This window comes from Athalia rosae, chromosome 4 (genome assembly GCF_917208135.1).
Source record: "Athalia rosae chromosome 4, iyAthRosa1.1, whole genome shotgun sequence".
Classification (NCBI taxonomy): domain Eukaryota; kingdom Metazoa; phylum Arthropoda; class Insecta; order Hymenoptera; family Athaliidae; genus Athalia; species Athalia rosae.
In genome coordinates this window covers 7,385,264-7,401,083 of record NC_064029.1, presented here as the reverse complement: position 1 = coordinate 7,401,083, position 15,820 = coordinate 7,385,264, and the positions used below count along the sequence as shown (strand labels likewise).

General features: G+C 44.3%; 1 protein-coding gene across 1 annotated transcript in view; it reads right to left on the bottom strand.

Moving 5' to 3' along the window:
• Positions 1–11,798, bottom strand: part of LOC105692627 — a 31,682-nt gene extending 19,884 nt beyond the window's left edge. Inside the window, exons 1-2 of the mRNA XM_012411946.3 lie at positions 11,501–11,798; positions 7,866–8,147 (exon numbers count right to left, since the gene is read on the bottom strand). Of these exons, the coding sequence (XP_012267369.1) occupies positions 7,866–8,135 (270 nt within the window). The 5' untranslated portion in view covers positions 8,136–8,147; positions 11,501–11,798. The remainder of the gene's footprint in view (positions 1–7,865; positions 8,148–11,500) is intronic.
• Positions 11,799–15,820: the final 4,022 nt, after the last annotated feature.

The following is a 15,820-nucleotide window of genomic DNA, read 5'->3' as shown; positions in this document are numbered from 1 at the left end:
GACGTTGGACCTCGTGAAAGCAATTTGGTTAGATCGATTTTTGAATTTATCACCGCAATTTTCTTCTCTCGGAAATAATCGTCGCGGTGCGCGCGGAGCCCTCGCGGCTCGGGGATGGAAAAAAAGGAGATTTTTTTTCAGCCGAATAATTCTCGGACGGAAATATTTTTCGAAGCTCGTTGACTTTCGGGCGCGGGCATCGCGATAGTTTCTCAGTTTTTTTTTTTCTCTCTCATCCCTCCGAGTTATTTATAATCATTGCGCTAAAATCTCGGTAGCGCTAATGACAAATCCGTCACACGTCCTACGCGGAAATGGGGTCTACGCGGTAGTGACGTCACGTTATTATTATTTTTTTCCCCTCAACTCTTTCAAACCCACGTGGGTTTGATGCTTCAACTCACTTTGCCCGAGGCTCACGGCTCATTAACGCGTTCGTAAATGACGCGGTACTCCGTCACGTCTGACGCTTTTTATATATCTTTATAGTCACACGGCGCTTTAAAGAGTTTAAAGATTAAAGCACTACCTCTTCGTTTTTAATCGGGGCAAAATAACGTACGGCTTATTAACGGCGAACCGGCACGCGCCACTGGTCAACGATCCGAAACGTACTCGAATACGTCCCGATTCGAGAAAAAAAAAAAAAAAAATCGTCGGGCGAATTTCTCATTTCATCCGCATTATGGGTGTACGATATTTTTCGAGGTATAAAATTGAAAAGAGATAAGTATACGAAAAGTGCAGAGGCGAGTAACAGATCTAACAAGGGAAATTCGGGATATTACGAGAGTATAGTAGTCTGCGCCAGCTAATTGCGCCATTGTTCTACCGCATCCTCCATTTCCCATTTGCTCGTGCTGCGCACTACTATTGTGATCCATTCCGCTTCTCTTCAATGTATATGTATACATTTAGCTCACGACGACAATATTGTACGCAGGCTCTTCAACTTACGGGTGATATCTGCACAATTTCCGGGTATATGTACGATGTGAAAATTCACTTAGAGCCGAGTGCCACGCTGCTTCCGAAGAGCTTTTCTCAGTTTTATGCTATAAATATAAATACGGAGGCTTCTTCGCTTGCACGTGGAAGTGTGTAAATTACAGGAAACCGGCGGAAAATCTTCGCGATAGTAACGACGATGAGGTAAGAATTTTTATCACCGTATGCGCGATGTTGCGCGACCTGTACGTACGTACGTACGTCGTGATATATCCGCACGTGTACCGCATACAACTGCACGTTCGATGGTGTGCGATAAAATATAGATTCGCAATCATGATGGAGATAAATTGCTCGTACCTATATCCGTAATGTGACATGTATACGTGTATCGTGGGGGGGGGGGGGGGGGGGTGGGGGTGGGTGGGATGGGGTGACTACGCGATGCGACATTTTCCGACCCAGAGGGCAATAATATCGCTTCAGAGATATTCTTCAATTATATAGCATCCGCTGAATAACCCGAGATTAATAGTGGATTTGTGTTATGTGGAGGGATATTTAGTCCCCCGTTAAAGGTTAAGCGATGAAAGGCCAGCGGGAACTTGACGAGGAAAACACCTTTACGCGTAGGTGACATCGACCTACACCTATATACCTGTACGGATATTGTATGTACGTCGCGCGCTTTACGCGTGAGAAATTAATAAATTATTCCTGTATAAACGAATTTCGACCCGAAAAAAATCCCAAGATTGATTGAAGAGCTGATGTAAACCGTGAAGCGGATTTCACGAACCCTTTCGCCACTTTCGACCCTTCGAGTCCTTCAAGCTGCAGGGGGAAAGAAAAAGATGTACACTAGATACCCTCGAGATCGAAGGACGGCCATTTGTCGCACCCCAATGAAGATAACCCACCGTCGAGTATTTTTTATTTTTTTTTATTTTTTTTTATTTTTTTTGTTCGTCATCGACTTTGTTTACCCACCGCGAATATTAACTCGAGGTGGAAAAAAAAAAAAGCAAGCAGAGATTGGACGTCGGTGTGTATTTAACTTTTACGAGGAGAGTAGAAATTTGACGGAAATTTCGTACACCCCGCGACACGTGATGTGGCAAAGTTCTCACATTTTTCGTGGTATGGGTAAAAAGATTTTTCGGCCGACGTGAGATGGGGAACGAGGCGGTCTCCGTGCGGCCATTATTTCTGGGGAGAACGAGGCAGTCTTCGCCGTCGGTGAGCTCGAAAGTCGTGATTTTTCAGCTTCGACGTAGCGACGAGGGGAGAAATATAGGAGAGAGTAAAAGAAAGATGTCCTCCAGGTCGGCGTTGGGCGGGCGCGATTAATTCCGCTTCGCGAAACTAGGCGTTATCCTGCGGCGCGAGTAGATATACCGAGAAAAACCGCCGGGGGTAAGTGTATACAGCCGTTCTTGCCACGGTATAGAAGAAACGAGGAACGTAACTTGAAACCGTAAAAGAGGAAATGGCGTGGCTCTGCTGCCGCTGCACCATGGAAAACGACGAAGAACCGAATAAAAATGAAAACTCCGACGTACCTCCCTGGTAGATATTCGTGCCATGAACAACAAAAGACGGTGATAAAAGATTTCCCAGGCAAGTTCGTTTTCCTCGGATTGCAGCGAAATCAGAACCCTCTGTTCCGTATCAGACCAATGAAACAAACAGGGGAAAATGTACCGCGATCGGGGCTTTGATTTTTTTTGACGACATGCGTGGCGTGATCAAAAAAATTTGAAATACGAAGGAAAAAACAACGTGGCGTAAACGGAAATCGGAGCTCGTAGAAATCGCGAGTCGCGAAACGCGCGCTTTCTTCGCTGGTAGTTTTGTCCGCGACATAAAAAGGAAACGGAAAAATGGAAGAAAAAGAAAAAAAAAAAAAAACCCGAGCTCGGTAAAAAATGTGCCGTCTTTTGTACGGGGAGACTATTCTGCGGAGGAAAGAGCCTGACAAATGTTCGAGCCCGGAAAAAGCACGGAGTTCTATACTTATACTCTTGAAGAAGGATTTCGTCGTACTGTAGATGAGTTACATAAAGACGCTGTTTTGCTCTACACAATGCCTTCGTTGCGCCAAAGACTGTGTCTCGCTGATAACCACCCTGAAACGAGCTTTCTAGATCAGAAATATATAGCCGCAAAGTCTTCAGAGCAACGATACTTTTATTCCTGTCCTCTCAAGCGAGCGTAGCGAGATGAACTTTGATTCGAGTTGTATTTTGAAAATTGATCGATTAACCGACGTCACGGTGACGATAAAAATTCTTTTGTCACTCTCGTTACGTTCAGATATGAATTCGCTTTTTTTCACCCTATAAAAAAATTGGAAGAATAAAATCTTGAAATTTTCCGATCGGCTGATTACGCGTCTTTCTGCAAGGGTCGGTGGTGTATTGAGATCTCGCGACCCTACGTTGAACGAAGTCGTATCGATATCCACTTCTCTATCCGAAAATTAGAATACTAATTTCGAGCATTGAAAGTCATTCGACATTTAATCGCTCGGTTAACGATGTCGAGGGCCGAAACTCGAGTGTTGGAAGCTCGACGGTGCGCAGGTCGATTGTCGATATGATTGAAAATAAAATATCGGCGAGCTTTATTGTTCGGGCGTAAAGTTGGCCTCCAATTTTCGAATACATTGAGCGACTAGTCACGCGATTCGAGAGGTGCGATTGCTCATTTAATATTAATGACGAATTACAAACGGCGAGGCTACACGCCTCATTATTTTTATTGAAAGATAAAAAAACCGAATTCTTTCGTCATTTTGTTTTTTTTCTACCTCCTGTTTTTTTCATCGTTGTTTCAAACAGAGCGTGGCTCGAGTTATGCAACTATAAATCGGTCGGGTTCAACGGCCCAGACAACCGGAAATTTATTATTTATCAGAAACCGTACACCTAGACAATTTTCAATGTATATTGCAGTTGATTTCTGCAGAAGAGATTTTTTTTCGCCATTATCATGCGACACAGAATACATGTGATCCGTGTGTCGATAATTTCAACACCTATGTGTATACATAAATATACATATATAGGTATGGAAAAGTAGTCTAGCGTCGATTTATTAAAAGCCGTCGTACGAGCGATGCGAATAATGTATAAACGTCGTCTAGATTCTAAGAGGTAGCGTTGACGAAATACGCCCAGGTTTCTATGAGAAACATCCCCGACGGACACAACAAAGCTTCGCACATTACATGTCTGCCGGTATACGTGCGTGACTTTTTTTTTTTTTCTTCCATTTTTTTTCTTCAATACCTCCGCCGATCTCTTGTCTGCAAAAATATTCTTCTTTGGCATCTATTGTCCCCGAGTTATAACCTCCCCTACGTCATTTCTAAAACAACAGTTTTATGTACATGTACGTATGCAACTGTATATGATATATCTACATGGATTCGTGGCAAACTATCGTTAACACGGATTTTTGGGCGCGGCTAACTCGACGATCTTTAACGCTGGAGGGCTAATTCGTTTATACGACGTCGATATGGTGGCCGGATTTTTGATCCGTTCTCATATTATTTTTTCCCCTGATTTTCTTTTTTACTTTATCGTCGGACCACTTTGTTGGCGGTAGAGTCAATTTTTTTCTCGAAGTGTGGTGGTACCTGTGCCCGCGTATGTGTAAACTCGTTTTTTCAACCCCATTGTAGGCGCACGAATGTATTATCTTTTCCTGTCTGGCCGTCGGACATTTGACGCGCCACACGTGAAGTGTGGTGTATAACCAGACACGGAGTTGAATAGTTATTACCCCTGGTATAATACGCGGATCGATATCGTTCGATAATTTGATAAGATTATTAAAAATGAATTCGTGAATTGAAGAGGTAATTTTCTGGACGATGTAATTCGTCGAAGGTAAAAAAAAAATAAAAATTGACGGGGAAAATTCTGCACGAGTTTATTTTCCACTCGATTATCTTCGGATAGGCATCGGTTCCATAATTATCTTTTTTATACGCCAAAACTTTGTTTGGCGCAAGTAAAACTTGGCGGAGTCCGTGGGTATAATAAACTCGGGAATCTCATTAATGCAACCCTTGGAAATGAGAATGAAGAAAGAGAAGAAAGAAACAAATAAAGGAAGATGAAAGAAAAAAAAGAAAGAAAAATTGAAAAAGAAAAATTCCTCCGAGCGATAATTTTCCGCGGAGTTTTTAATCCGAAACCGTCACTCCGTAGATCGACGCTGGAAAAAGTTTCCATTCATTTTTTAATCTTCTTTTTAGTTATGGGATTTTTTTTTTTTCGTCCGTATATCTCGGGGAAGTGATTTCAGTTCAGCTGCACTGTGAATATCGATGAAAATGATAAGATTTTAAACTCGAACTACTTCACGCGAGTCGAGGGCGGGAAGAGGAGAGAGAGAAACAAAAAAAAAAAAGAAGAAAAAACCATATCAGAGGAAAAAAGAAATTTACGAGGTGATCGTGACAGCGTGTAAGAACCTGACAGGGATTTCTAAAGATTCTCGTTCCCGAAACTGGAACGTTCGAAACATCCTGCGTTTCCGTTTTAACGCGAGGTCGACTCGGTTTTTAACCAACCGCGAACCACCCCGAGAAAAAGGAAACCACGTGAAGTCCTTTGTTCTTGCATATAGGATGATTTTTTTTCTTCTAGCTCAATCGTAAAACAAATATATTTATCGTCGGAATTAATCAGAAGCCGCCATAGTTGTTAGAGAACATAAGGACACGCGAGACTCGCGAACTAGCCGCTGCGAGGAATACCTTTTTCTTTTTTCAGTCGACAACAACCTTCGGTAGTGTGCCTCAGGATCAACACCTTGACACTGCATATATAAGATAAAATCGCTAAACGCGAACTTAGCGTGAGCTTTATCTAAACTTTGGTCACAACATCGTACCTCGGAGTTGTTACCGCAGGTAGAACGGACGCGGTAGTAGCAACTGGTAGAGATATTTCTACTTGTTTCTACCCTATGAAATATATCAAGTTTTTTGTTTTTTTTGCTCGCATCACTTTCATTTTTCTTGCAAGATTCGTGCCATTTGAAATCGCGGGGATATTGTGGTGGGTCGAATAGCAAAAACAATCGGCGTCGATCATCGTGCTGGACGTCCAGGTGGAGTCCGATAATTTAAAAGCGTGTCGTTTCAGGCTAGACAAGGTCCTCCGAGCATTCAAGGTTCTCCACCATAGTATTTCTGGTCGTTAATACTTGACGAGTTGTTAATGTAACCCCGGGTTATACCGACTGACCTAACCTTTGCGATTTACAACTGCGATAGTCCTGGAAAAACTTTAATTACGAAGTCACGTGCGTCGTTTCATTATAGACGACGATGCGGCGCTGTTATCATTATTTTCATATCCATCAACAATATCTGAAACAAGTGTGGAGTGCGCGTTACTTTCATCTCACCTCCGGAGTCGCTTATCGAAAAAAAAAAAATCCGTTTTCAATGCATCGGAATCGTAAATAGGTATAGGGAATAAAGTTTGACCGATCGTCAAGTGCGCTGTGAAGTAATAAAAGAAGAAAAAAAAAAAATTTCGAATTCTTTCCGACGTAGTTGGGTAAAGAAATGAGGTCAATAAGAGATGAGATTGCACGGGAAATAGATTCGGTAGAAAATGACATTTTTCCCACCAGCTGGGCAAGAAATATAGAGTGCCTATCGGCGATTGGCGAAGAGAGAGCATTTCGTCGCTCGAGGATTTACCGAGGCGTACGTGCAACGAAGAGAGAAAAAAAGAATGAAAAAGGCGATGTTGAAAAACCGCTTCGCTGTCCCCATGTAATTACTGTCCTACACACCCGACACATCGCTACGTGCACGCATCCGTTTTACTGCAGGCCATTTACTGGCGGCGTCCCATGATTTGTACGGCCGTTTTGATGAAAAGTTCGAGCAATGAAGCGAAAACCAAGTGATAAATATTGGTCCGTATCGTAAACGTGAAATCGCACGGAGGGCTTATTTGACCAGAGCCGTTACCCGGGGATAGATCGGACTTTGGCGCAGAGCGAGAGAGGTGGACTCGGTCAAATCGATACATATTCGCCCCATTCCGGGGCAACCGCAGTTCCCCCCTTTTCGTTTCTCTTGTATATATTATAATCTCGCGGAAATATGCCCAGCCACGTGCTCCTATTTTGCGGACGCTTTTACACGCGCCTCCCATGTCCGAAGAAGAAACCGCCGCGCGCTGCAGCTTTTACTTCGCGACGATTTTTTTCTCCCGTTTTTTTTTTTTTTTTCCCCTTCTTTCATCTTTCGCGTTCGAAATTCACCGATTTTTTTGCGGGAAAGAATTTTTTTCGTCGCGAAAAATCGGTCGGGGTTGAATTCATAGCGAAACGATATATTACCTGGATATATCGTACAACGTTTCAGGAACGAGAGGGAACCTCGGTACGGATGCGAAAGAGAAATCGTTCCTTTCGCGGAACGATGTTCAAATAAACAGATAACAAATGAAACTTTGTACTTATGGACGGTGCGCGCGGTAGAAGCGGATTACGCAAACGGAGAAGAGATAAATTTCATGAACTCTATCTCTAGAGCCGCAGCACCGGGGCGGCTACCGCTGTTCTGTTTTCCCCGAGTATACATACCTGTGTATACCGCTGCTGACGCTGCCGCGTCGCGCGTTATACCAAAACACTCGTATATAAGAGAAGAGAACAGCGGGCACAGAACGTGTGAAAAGTTTGCACAGGACTCCCCTTGTGCCCTTGGGGATTTACCCTTTTCAAATATTTCGAGTACGATATTTCGCGAGCGAAGTGATCGGGATTTTCAAAAAAAATAATCTCGCGCGACGGAAGGGGAGAAAAGGCGATCGGAAGAGGCGCGACACGGAGTAGAAAATAAATGACAAACAATCTGCGAGTTTCATGCTCACTATTTTATGGTGCAGGTGCTGCAACTCCCTCTCGGTGACTCTTCGTCGCGATAGTTCGCGTTGTTCGCGCCTGTACTGGCTGTATTTGTAGAACAAATACATCCCGGGCAGTGCGAGAACTACGAGAGGTTTCATGAGGCCGCCCCGTCCCCCGGTGCCTCCGGCGGCACCCGCGGCATCTTGTGCCTCCGGCGGTTCGTCCGAATCCTCGGCAGGGTGTCCGGCGGCACCTTCCGCCGGTACCTCAACGGCAGCCACCTCCGCCGGCATTCTTGCTTCGTCCTAAAAATAACGAAATTATGAAGCAAATACTTTGAGTCAGACACACTTCACGTCAGCCGCCAACAAAAGAGTCTGAAGACTTCGTACCGCGGGCTGTTGTTTTGTTCGCCGACGGAAAACTCGCGAGTCTCCTGTGCGACCACGTGACCTGTGATACCTTTCCCTACTTCGTACGTATTGCACGTCGGCTAAGTGAGTGCATTATAATGGCGAATGATATTCGATACCGGTTAGTTGTTAATTAATTAACGGAGTACGTTAATTAATTTTAACGATCTCGCCGAGCTTTATGCGACGTTACGGATCTCGTCGTTGTATCGAATCGGCTACGGTGTGCATATTGTGTCTGAGCACATTGTTTTCTGCCAGTAGACTCGGGAATTTTGATCTCTGAAATGATCGAAAACGCACGTCGCTGTCTGAGGCGGTTTTGTAAAATTCCTGATCATATTCAAAAGCGTTGACGATCGAACCGTAATTATAATTAGCTCATGTGATCGATCAACGATTAGGGCAGTGATCGTCCACTGAATCAAACCGTCAGCTTTTAGTTGCAACACACCAGTTCACGGAAGGGTCGATTGGCTAGTCCCAAAATTCGGAATATTAGATTCCGGAATCAACCCGTTTAGATCCAGCTAAAACATCCCCATCCCCAACTCGAAATTTATGTCCGTCGTTAAACGTTCGGCGAGTAGAAAGCGTTCTACATCATCTTTCTCTTTCTCTCTCTCTCGGCCTCCCGAAACCGCAGTAGCCGGCATAATCTGCAGAGATCGAAGCAGAGCAGCGCCATCGGGATACCTGATACGTGCATACGGTATACCGCGAAAGGAATGCTGTTCCCCGAAACTTCCCCGTAAACTCTAAGCTAAAAGCGATCCCGGAGCTTTCGACAAACCGACAGTTCGCGAAAACCGAGTCACACGATACGCTCGCTCATTTTATACCGCAAAATCTATACTCCTCACGACTCTTTCCGCGTCAGGGGCTTCGGCCCCCCTCCCCGTTTTACTTATCTGCAGCTTCCGACTTCCGAGTCGTCTCCCCCTTGTCCCCTTGGGAGTGAAACGTTTAACCTCCTCCCTCCTCCGATCGCGGTTTCGTACGAAGACGCGAAATACAATTCCAACATCTACTGTAAATCCCATTGTCCGATGGCAAAGCGTTTTCCGCGCCCCCTTATTGCCGGTCTATATCATTCAACCTGAGTTAATCACCGCTAACGAGTCACGTCCGCCGCTTCTATATCTCCGGAGTCCTTTGCCCGTCTTACTACATACGTATATATATACATATATATATATTCGCACACACACACACACCCGCGCCGCCACTTGCAGATACGACTCATTCCTCGGGGGGTTCGTTAGTGACTCGAATAAATTGCCCAGAAGTACGGTACACAAACTTTTTTCATTTTATCAAATAGGATTAGATAACCGTACGCTTTGCTCCTTTCATCCTTTGTCTCGCCTCCTCCCCCCCCCCCCCCCCCCCCGTTTTCTCATTATATTTAATGCTATGACTATATGCTATAATTTTCGTATCAACGGTTCAGAAACATTTTCAATGTAGATAAAACGAGCGTCGCGATCCCGTCGATCCGATAATCCGTTAGAAGAATTCTCACGTGGGGAATTCACGCCCGAAAACCGGCTGATTAGACTAATTCCTGCCGGGCTAGGGACGCGGGGTGCGAAAGAGCAAAGAAGTGGAACGAACGTGTGTCGGTTCAGTGATCGGTGCGTTAACGATTTTTTCGCATTCGTTTTGATCCATTTAATTCGTCGTTGTTTTTTCTTCTTACTTTTGCGAATAATTACCTCCGCGTATAAATAGAACGACGGGGGTGATTGGCAATCGCGGTAATACCCGCGCTAATTGGATCAAAATAGTTGAAACCAGTAAAAGCTGAAGCATTTCCTAGTCTACTTGGAGTTCGTTCACCACTCAACATTACAGATATAGTTATTCAATTCATGGGTCTACTTGTGCGATCTATTTTTGTCCGGCTGTTCCAGAAATACACTTCACGTACACGTATCACCGCAAAAGATCCTAGGACTCGTGCGATGTATAATTTTATTTACCGCGTAAATACTCGCGAAGAAATTCCCGTCATTTATGGCGTCGGGATTGCCGATTATTTTGCCGCACCGAAAACTACCCCACTCATTTTTTACTCTTTCTTACCTTATCTGAAACTCGAATTCGTGGGAATTGATAGAAATTCTCCCCTTCTAACTTCGGCGATTATCGAATTGATAACCTTATTAATCGAGCCATAGGTATCAAATTACAGCTTGGAATTGATGAGCTTTGAAACGGTGCAACGTCATCGAAACCTAAGCCCTTCGTTCTCGTGTGGAAAATGGAGGTTGGTTGGATTATGTCGAGGACGTATGACGGGCACGAACTCGAGGACATAGCAGGATAAGATCAGCGAATCGTTCCAATCGTTTCGTGCATTGTACGTATTTTTATACTTCAAAAGTCATCCCGTTTGTGGATTATTTTTGGAACGGCAAATATTTATCGAGTGAAAAGGCAGAGTTGGTCGATTTGATTCGGGGGACGGCGGATGGGGGGATGAAAGTCGTCGAAAATGCGGTAAAATCGTGGGCCGATCTGATATATTTTTTAAATAATTTTGAAAGTCACGCTGCGACAAAGAGCGTCAAACTGCTGTCAGGCCGGCTACTGCAGTTACAAAAAATAATTATACGCCACGTTCGAGAGGTTCTTTCGCGTACAAATGTGAAGGTCACGCGATTGATTCTATAACCGCGTACACTCGCGGAGTTGGTATTTTAAAAAATTTATCGCACGATATTCCCTTCCACTCTACCATTGCACCGCGTACATAGATAAAGTTGGATATTTTCAATGTCAGTCGTAAAACGTTCGCTGTGTTTTCCTTGCCCTCGCACGTTGTGAAAATTGATTAAAAAAAAATCGTTGAATAATATCTGATATCAGTCCCACGATTTTCTGAAAGACGAATACTTCCGGATACACCCCGTGAAATGGTTGTCGAAAAATATGCTCGCTGTGTTTGAAATATTACAAGATGCGCGGGAACGTTCGCGCCAAATTAATAACTCAATTCGCGAGGTACTCCGCCAGCTGATGCTCCTCTCGATGGCGATGGCCTTTTTTTCATGGCAAAATGAATAATCGAGCCTTTCCTTTCTCCTCTATTTCACCTAACGTGTTTACCGGTTCCGACTCGGACGGTTCCGTATCGCATGGTCGAGATCCAAAAAAAAACAAAGAACCCCAAAGTAACGTGGGGGGGGGGGGGGGGGAAATAACGAAAATTTTAGAGTACCGATTAACACGAGACTTACTTATCACTTCACTTTCCGAAAGCTTCGAGGCAACCTGGTTTCTAGCTGTGAACTTGGAGGGCACGTTGCGAGCTGGCTCGAGGGTACAGTCCGTGCATTTTCCACCATAAAAGCACACCTTTGAAATATTGTAAAATGTCATCGAGGCCAGAGGATCTTCGTCGAAGGGGACAAAGAAGCACCGCACTGCACGAGCTTTTCGTGATTATTTTCAACAGACGTACACGCGGTGTTAAGTATTCGCCGGCGTGGTGGCCGGGCTGCTACTGCCGCCGAAGGGGCGACCGGCGTATACACGAGAAGGATGAGCGAGGGGTGAGGCGCGCGGAGGGTGGAAAAGATCGATAAAGGGAGTGAGACCGATGTAGCATTTGACGGGGGCGAAGAGAGGGTGGCGCAGGAGCAGTGCAGAAGAGCTAGAGGGACGCGCCAAGACGCGCGAGGACAAGACGTCGGAGAAGGAGGAGATGGTTGCGGCTGCGGAGGGACCTTCTACGTACGAATGTACATAGGTATATATATATATATATATATATATATATATATACTTATATACATTCGCAAAATACATGTAACACCTACACCCACGTAAGTGGCCCACGAGCCCGTCGCGTCGCATCGTTATTCGGTGTTCTTTGTGTCCTCTCTTTCTTACGCCACCTCACATGTCTCCGCATTGAGGTGACGAGCGATTTTTCGCTCATGTACGTACCTTGTGCACATGTAAGCTCGTTCCCATGAGCTCGTGACCATGAGGGTAAAACTCGGGGAATAGCTTTCTCGGTCTCTCCTTGTTTTTTTTTTTTTGTTTTTGTTTTTGTTTTTGTTTTTGTTTTTACGTACCGCGTATTTTGTAGTTTTTTTTTTTGTTTGGTTCGGGGGAGAGGAGGTCATTATGGGAGCTTTTTAGAGCGAGCGGGTCACGCGCCTTTAGTGATTCAAGGGGGATGTTTCCGAGCTTAGTTTCTCTCAACGAGATTTTCATCCCCTCCGCACTATAAACGCGGGATTGCGTCAGTCGAGAAATTCCCTTCCTTCGACCATTCCGTCACGTGGATCGGATAAAAGTTTTATCCTCCCGCGAGCCTCTCGACCAGCCGATAAGGAGATCCGGCGTCTCACCTGTTTCGTCAAGATTCACTCAATTTTTTCCCTCACTCCTAAGATCAAACAAAGACTCGTTTCGCGAGAAGAAACACGCGAGGCTTTCGCAACGAGTTCGGCGGACTCGAAAGGGAGAAGAATGGAAAATTTTTTCACGGGCTTCGTTTTCTTTGAAATACGAACTTGAAATGGTATTACGGTGTCATCGTTGGGATACGTTTTTTATCGTACCATCCGAAATTAATTAATAAGCTTTTTACTCTGACGGAATCGATGCGTCTGCAGGGCGATAATAATTTCGAAATGCCGATTGCGAGAGGGGAGAATCATCAACGTGATTCGATTGGATAGACGAGCGGACAAACATGTCCGAAGCCCCGTCGAAATGTCTATGGAGAAGCCGGACCGAGCGGAGCTTTATCGTCTGAACCCAACCCAACTTATCGAAGCGCGTGCTCGCCTACTAGTTTCCGAACTTAAAGGTCAATTCCGGAGCACCTGCGCTTTGCGAGGAAAACAGAAATCGGTTATCGAGGTAAAAGTGTCGGACATCAGTGGCACGCGCGTGTCAGCCTCGTCAAGTTATAGGTAGAGTATAAATTAATTTCACTCCTTTCCTTGTACAGCTTTGCCAAGAGTCGATTCCCGCGGGATATCCCGAGATGGAAGAAAAATAAATAAATAAATAAATAAATAAATAATGAAAAAAAAATTCGCGCGAACTTTGGAGGTGCCAAGACATTTTTCGGAGAGAAAAAATAAACGCGACCCTTGGGAGGAGTATGCGACGAACAGGAAAACCACGATGCGTGCTGATATTATGTTCCTGCGATGCTTTTACATCAAGATTCAGACCCCGGGGAATGAAAAAAGTACATAAAGATAATACACGTAACGTAAGTATATCGTTATGGTGGTGTTTGTAAAAAGAACGAAAAAATTTACCTAGAAAATTTCGAGCGTCCTTACGTGCGTTCTAATTTTTCAAGGAACGGGGTGGAAGTCGTCGATAGTTTGGAGACGGTGGAACGAGTCACTTTAAAAACGGAAGTGTATACCTCGAGTACGGCAAATATTATAGTATTCGGCGAGGCCATCGAAAATCCGGAGAGCCCACTCGGCGAGACAAACAATAATATAGCGGATATAATGGAAAAATGCGATCGCTGCAAAAGCCGCGAGAGAAGAAGTAGCTGGAATCGTTACAGTGTAGACACGTAGGGTGAGGTACGTCTGCAGCTGTTCGCAGCCTCTGGAGATTGAAGTTTATAGGTAATAGAAAAGGGTAAAAAAAGTGGAAAAAAATGAAAAAGCGGGAAAATCGTAGCACGAACTACGGCAAGAAGAGTCGCACGTGATATATTCCAGGTACGTACATAAAACTGGTCGATCGTGTTCGCTCACTTCCGTGACATTTTGCGTGCGCCACGTCACCGATAGATTATTCTCCCATCTGAAACGAGTAAACAATTACGCCATTATAAGATTATACGTGTGCGCGTCATACACTGCACACGCGTACATACACGTTATATGCACCGTTCGTTCGCGTCACTTTTTCCCCCTCTCCACTTTGTCGTTCGTTTTATCTACGGCAAAGTTTCATCTAGGTTTCTCTCATTCATGAGGTACCGTAATCAAAAGCTAGCGCGAAAAGTTTGCGTGTTAATTATTAACACCGACGAAATTAAAAGCCCCCGGCGGCCGCAGTACTGAATGGGAATAAAATTGGTAACCGCCGCCGTACGAAATATCGCGAAAGAAACGACAAATTGGTGGGCGTTAACGTGGGATACGAATATTTGCAATTCGGTTTCTTGAAAAAAAAAAAAAAAGAAAGAAAACAAAGAAAACGAAAAACTTGGTGATTGCGCTTACGCCCATCGCGAGCGAGTTGATTGGTATCGATCGAATTACGAACACTCTCATCATCCAGATTACACAAAGCTACGTTATAATTTTCTTCTTCTTCTTCTTCTTCTTTTTTGTTTTTTTTTTTTTTTTTTTGGCATCGAAGGTTTCTCGGCTCGGTTGGCGTGTTGCGATATTCTAATCAACGTTATACTTCCTTCCAACCGACGCCATCGCGAGGCGTACAACTCTATTTATTCAAATCACAATCTGCGCAACCATAGGAATAATAAAAATTGCGAAATGATAATCAGCGAATATTAAAATGATATATCGAGGTAAATATATTCCGGCTACCGTTTGACAAATCAGAATTCCTTGATTATGAAAACATTTAGCAATACACGAATTAGGGTCGCTTTATATTGTTATTTCTGAAATTAATCTCGTTTACCGTCTAGCATTTAACCTATTTACTTTTAATTAACGCTACGGTTAATGACATGTGCTGACGCAATATCGCACTGCAACCATATTCCGGTAGCTAATGGTGCCTCGACTAATCTGCATATTATAATTAGTTGTTATTTTTTTTCTTTTTGCTCTGTAGGTCGTGAGCTTACCACCGCGAAAACCAAATTGCGTACGATAAGAAAAACATGTGTACGCAATCTTCGACCCCTAACACTGTATATCCCGTACGAGGTGGTGGGAAAAAAGGGTGAATTTTTTAACGAAAGTAAAAATCTCGCCGCGTAATCGGATCTGTTGGCGAGCTTTTTCTTTTATCGAAATCTGAAAGAATCGGGGCTTCGATTCGTCTTCGGAAAATCAGAGAAGCGACGTAAGTGCCGTTGATCAAACGCGGAGCTTTCGGTGGTTCCAAGTCGTGGGAAAACAAAAGTATGGCGACGAAGGTACTCCGGGTTTTCTTCGGGTGTTGGGAACACTTGAGGGTCTCGTTCATTTCGGCCCAGTAGTTACACCGCTCGACTTAACGGTCTTTGTTGATTGTGAGTCAAGACAGAGTTTTTTTTTTCCGATATCTCTCGAAGATCCCTCGCTACTACCAGATGCGAATACTCCACGTTCAATACTCAGCGGATAGTGTCTAGACTTAACTGAAAACTTAACCGAACCGAACTTGGTTACCGTAGAAACTCGAGGACACTTGTAAATTCGCCATTTTACGAAGAAACCGAACCCCGGCTCAAATGTTACTCGTACAAAAGCTCCGGCCAGGGGCGAAGATATTGACGGTGGGGAATTTACAAGCCAACCTCTTCTTCGGTCACCCTACATCATCAACCACTCGACGAGGGCGATAACGTCGAGTGACTTTTGGATAAAGGTAACTAACGAATC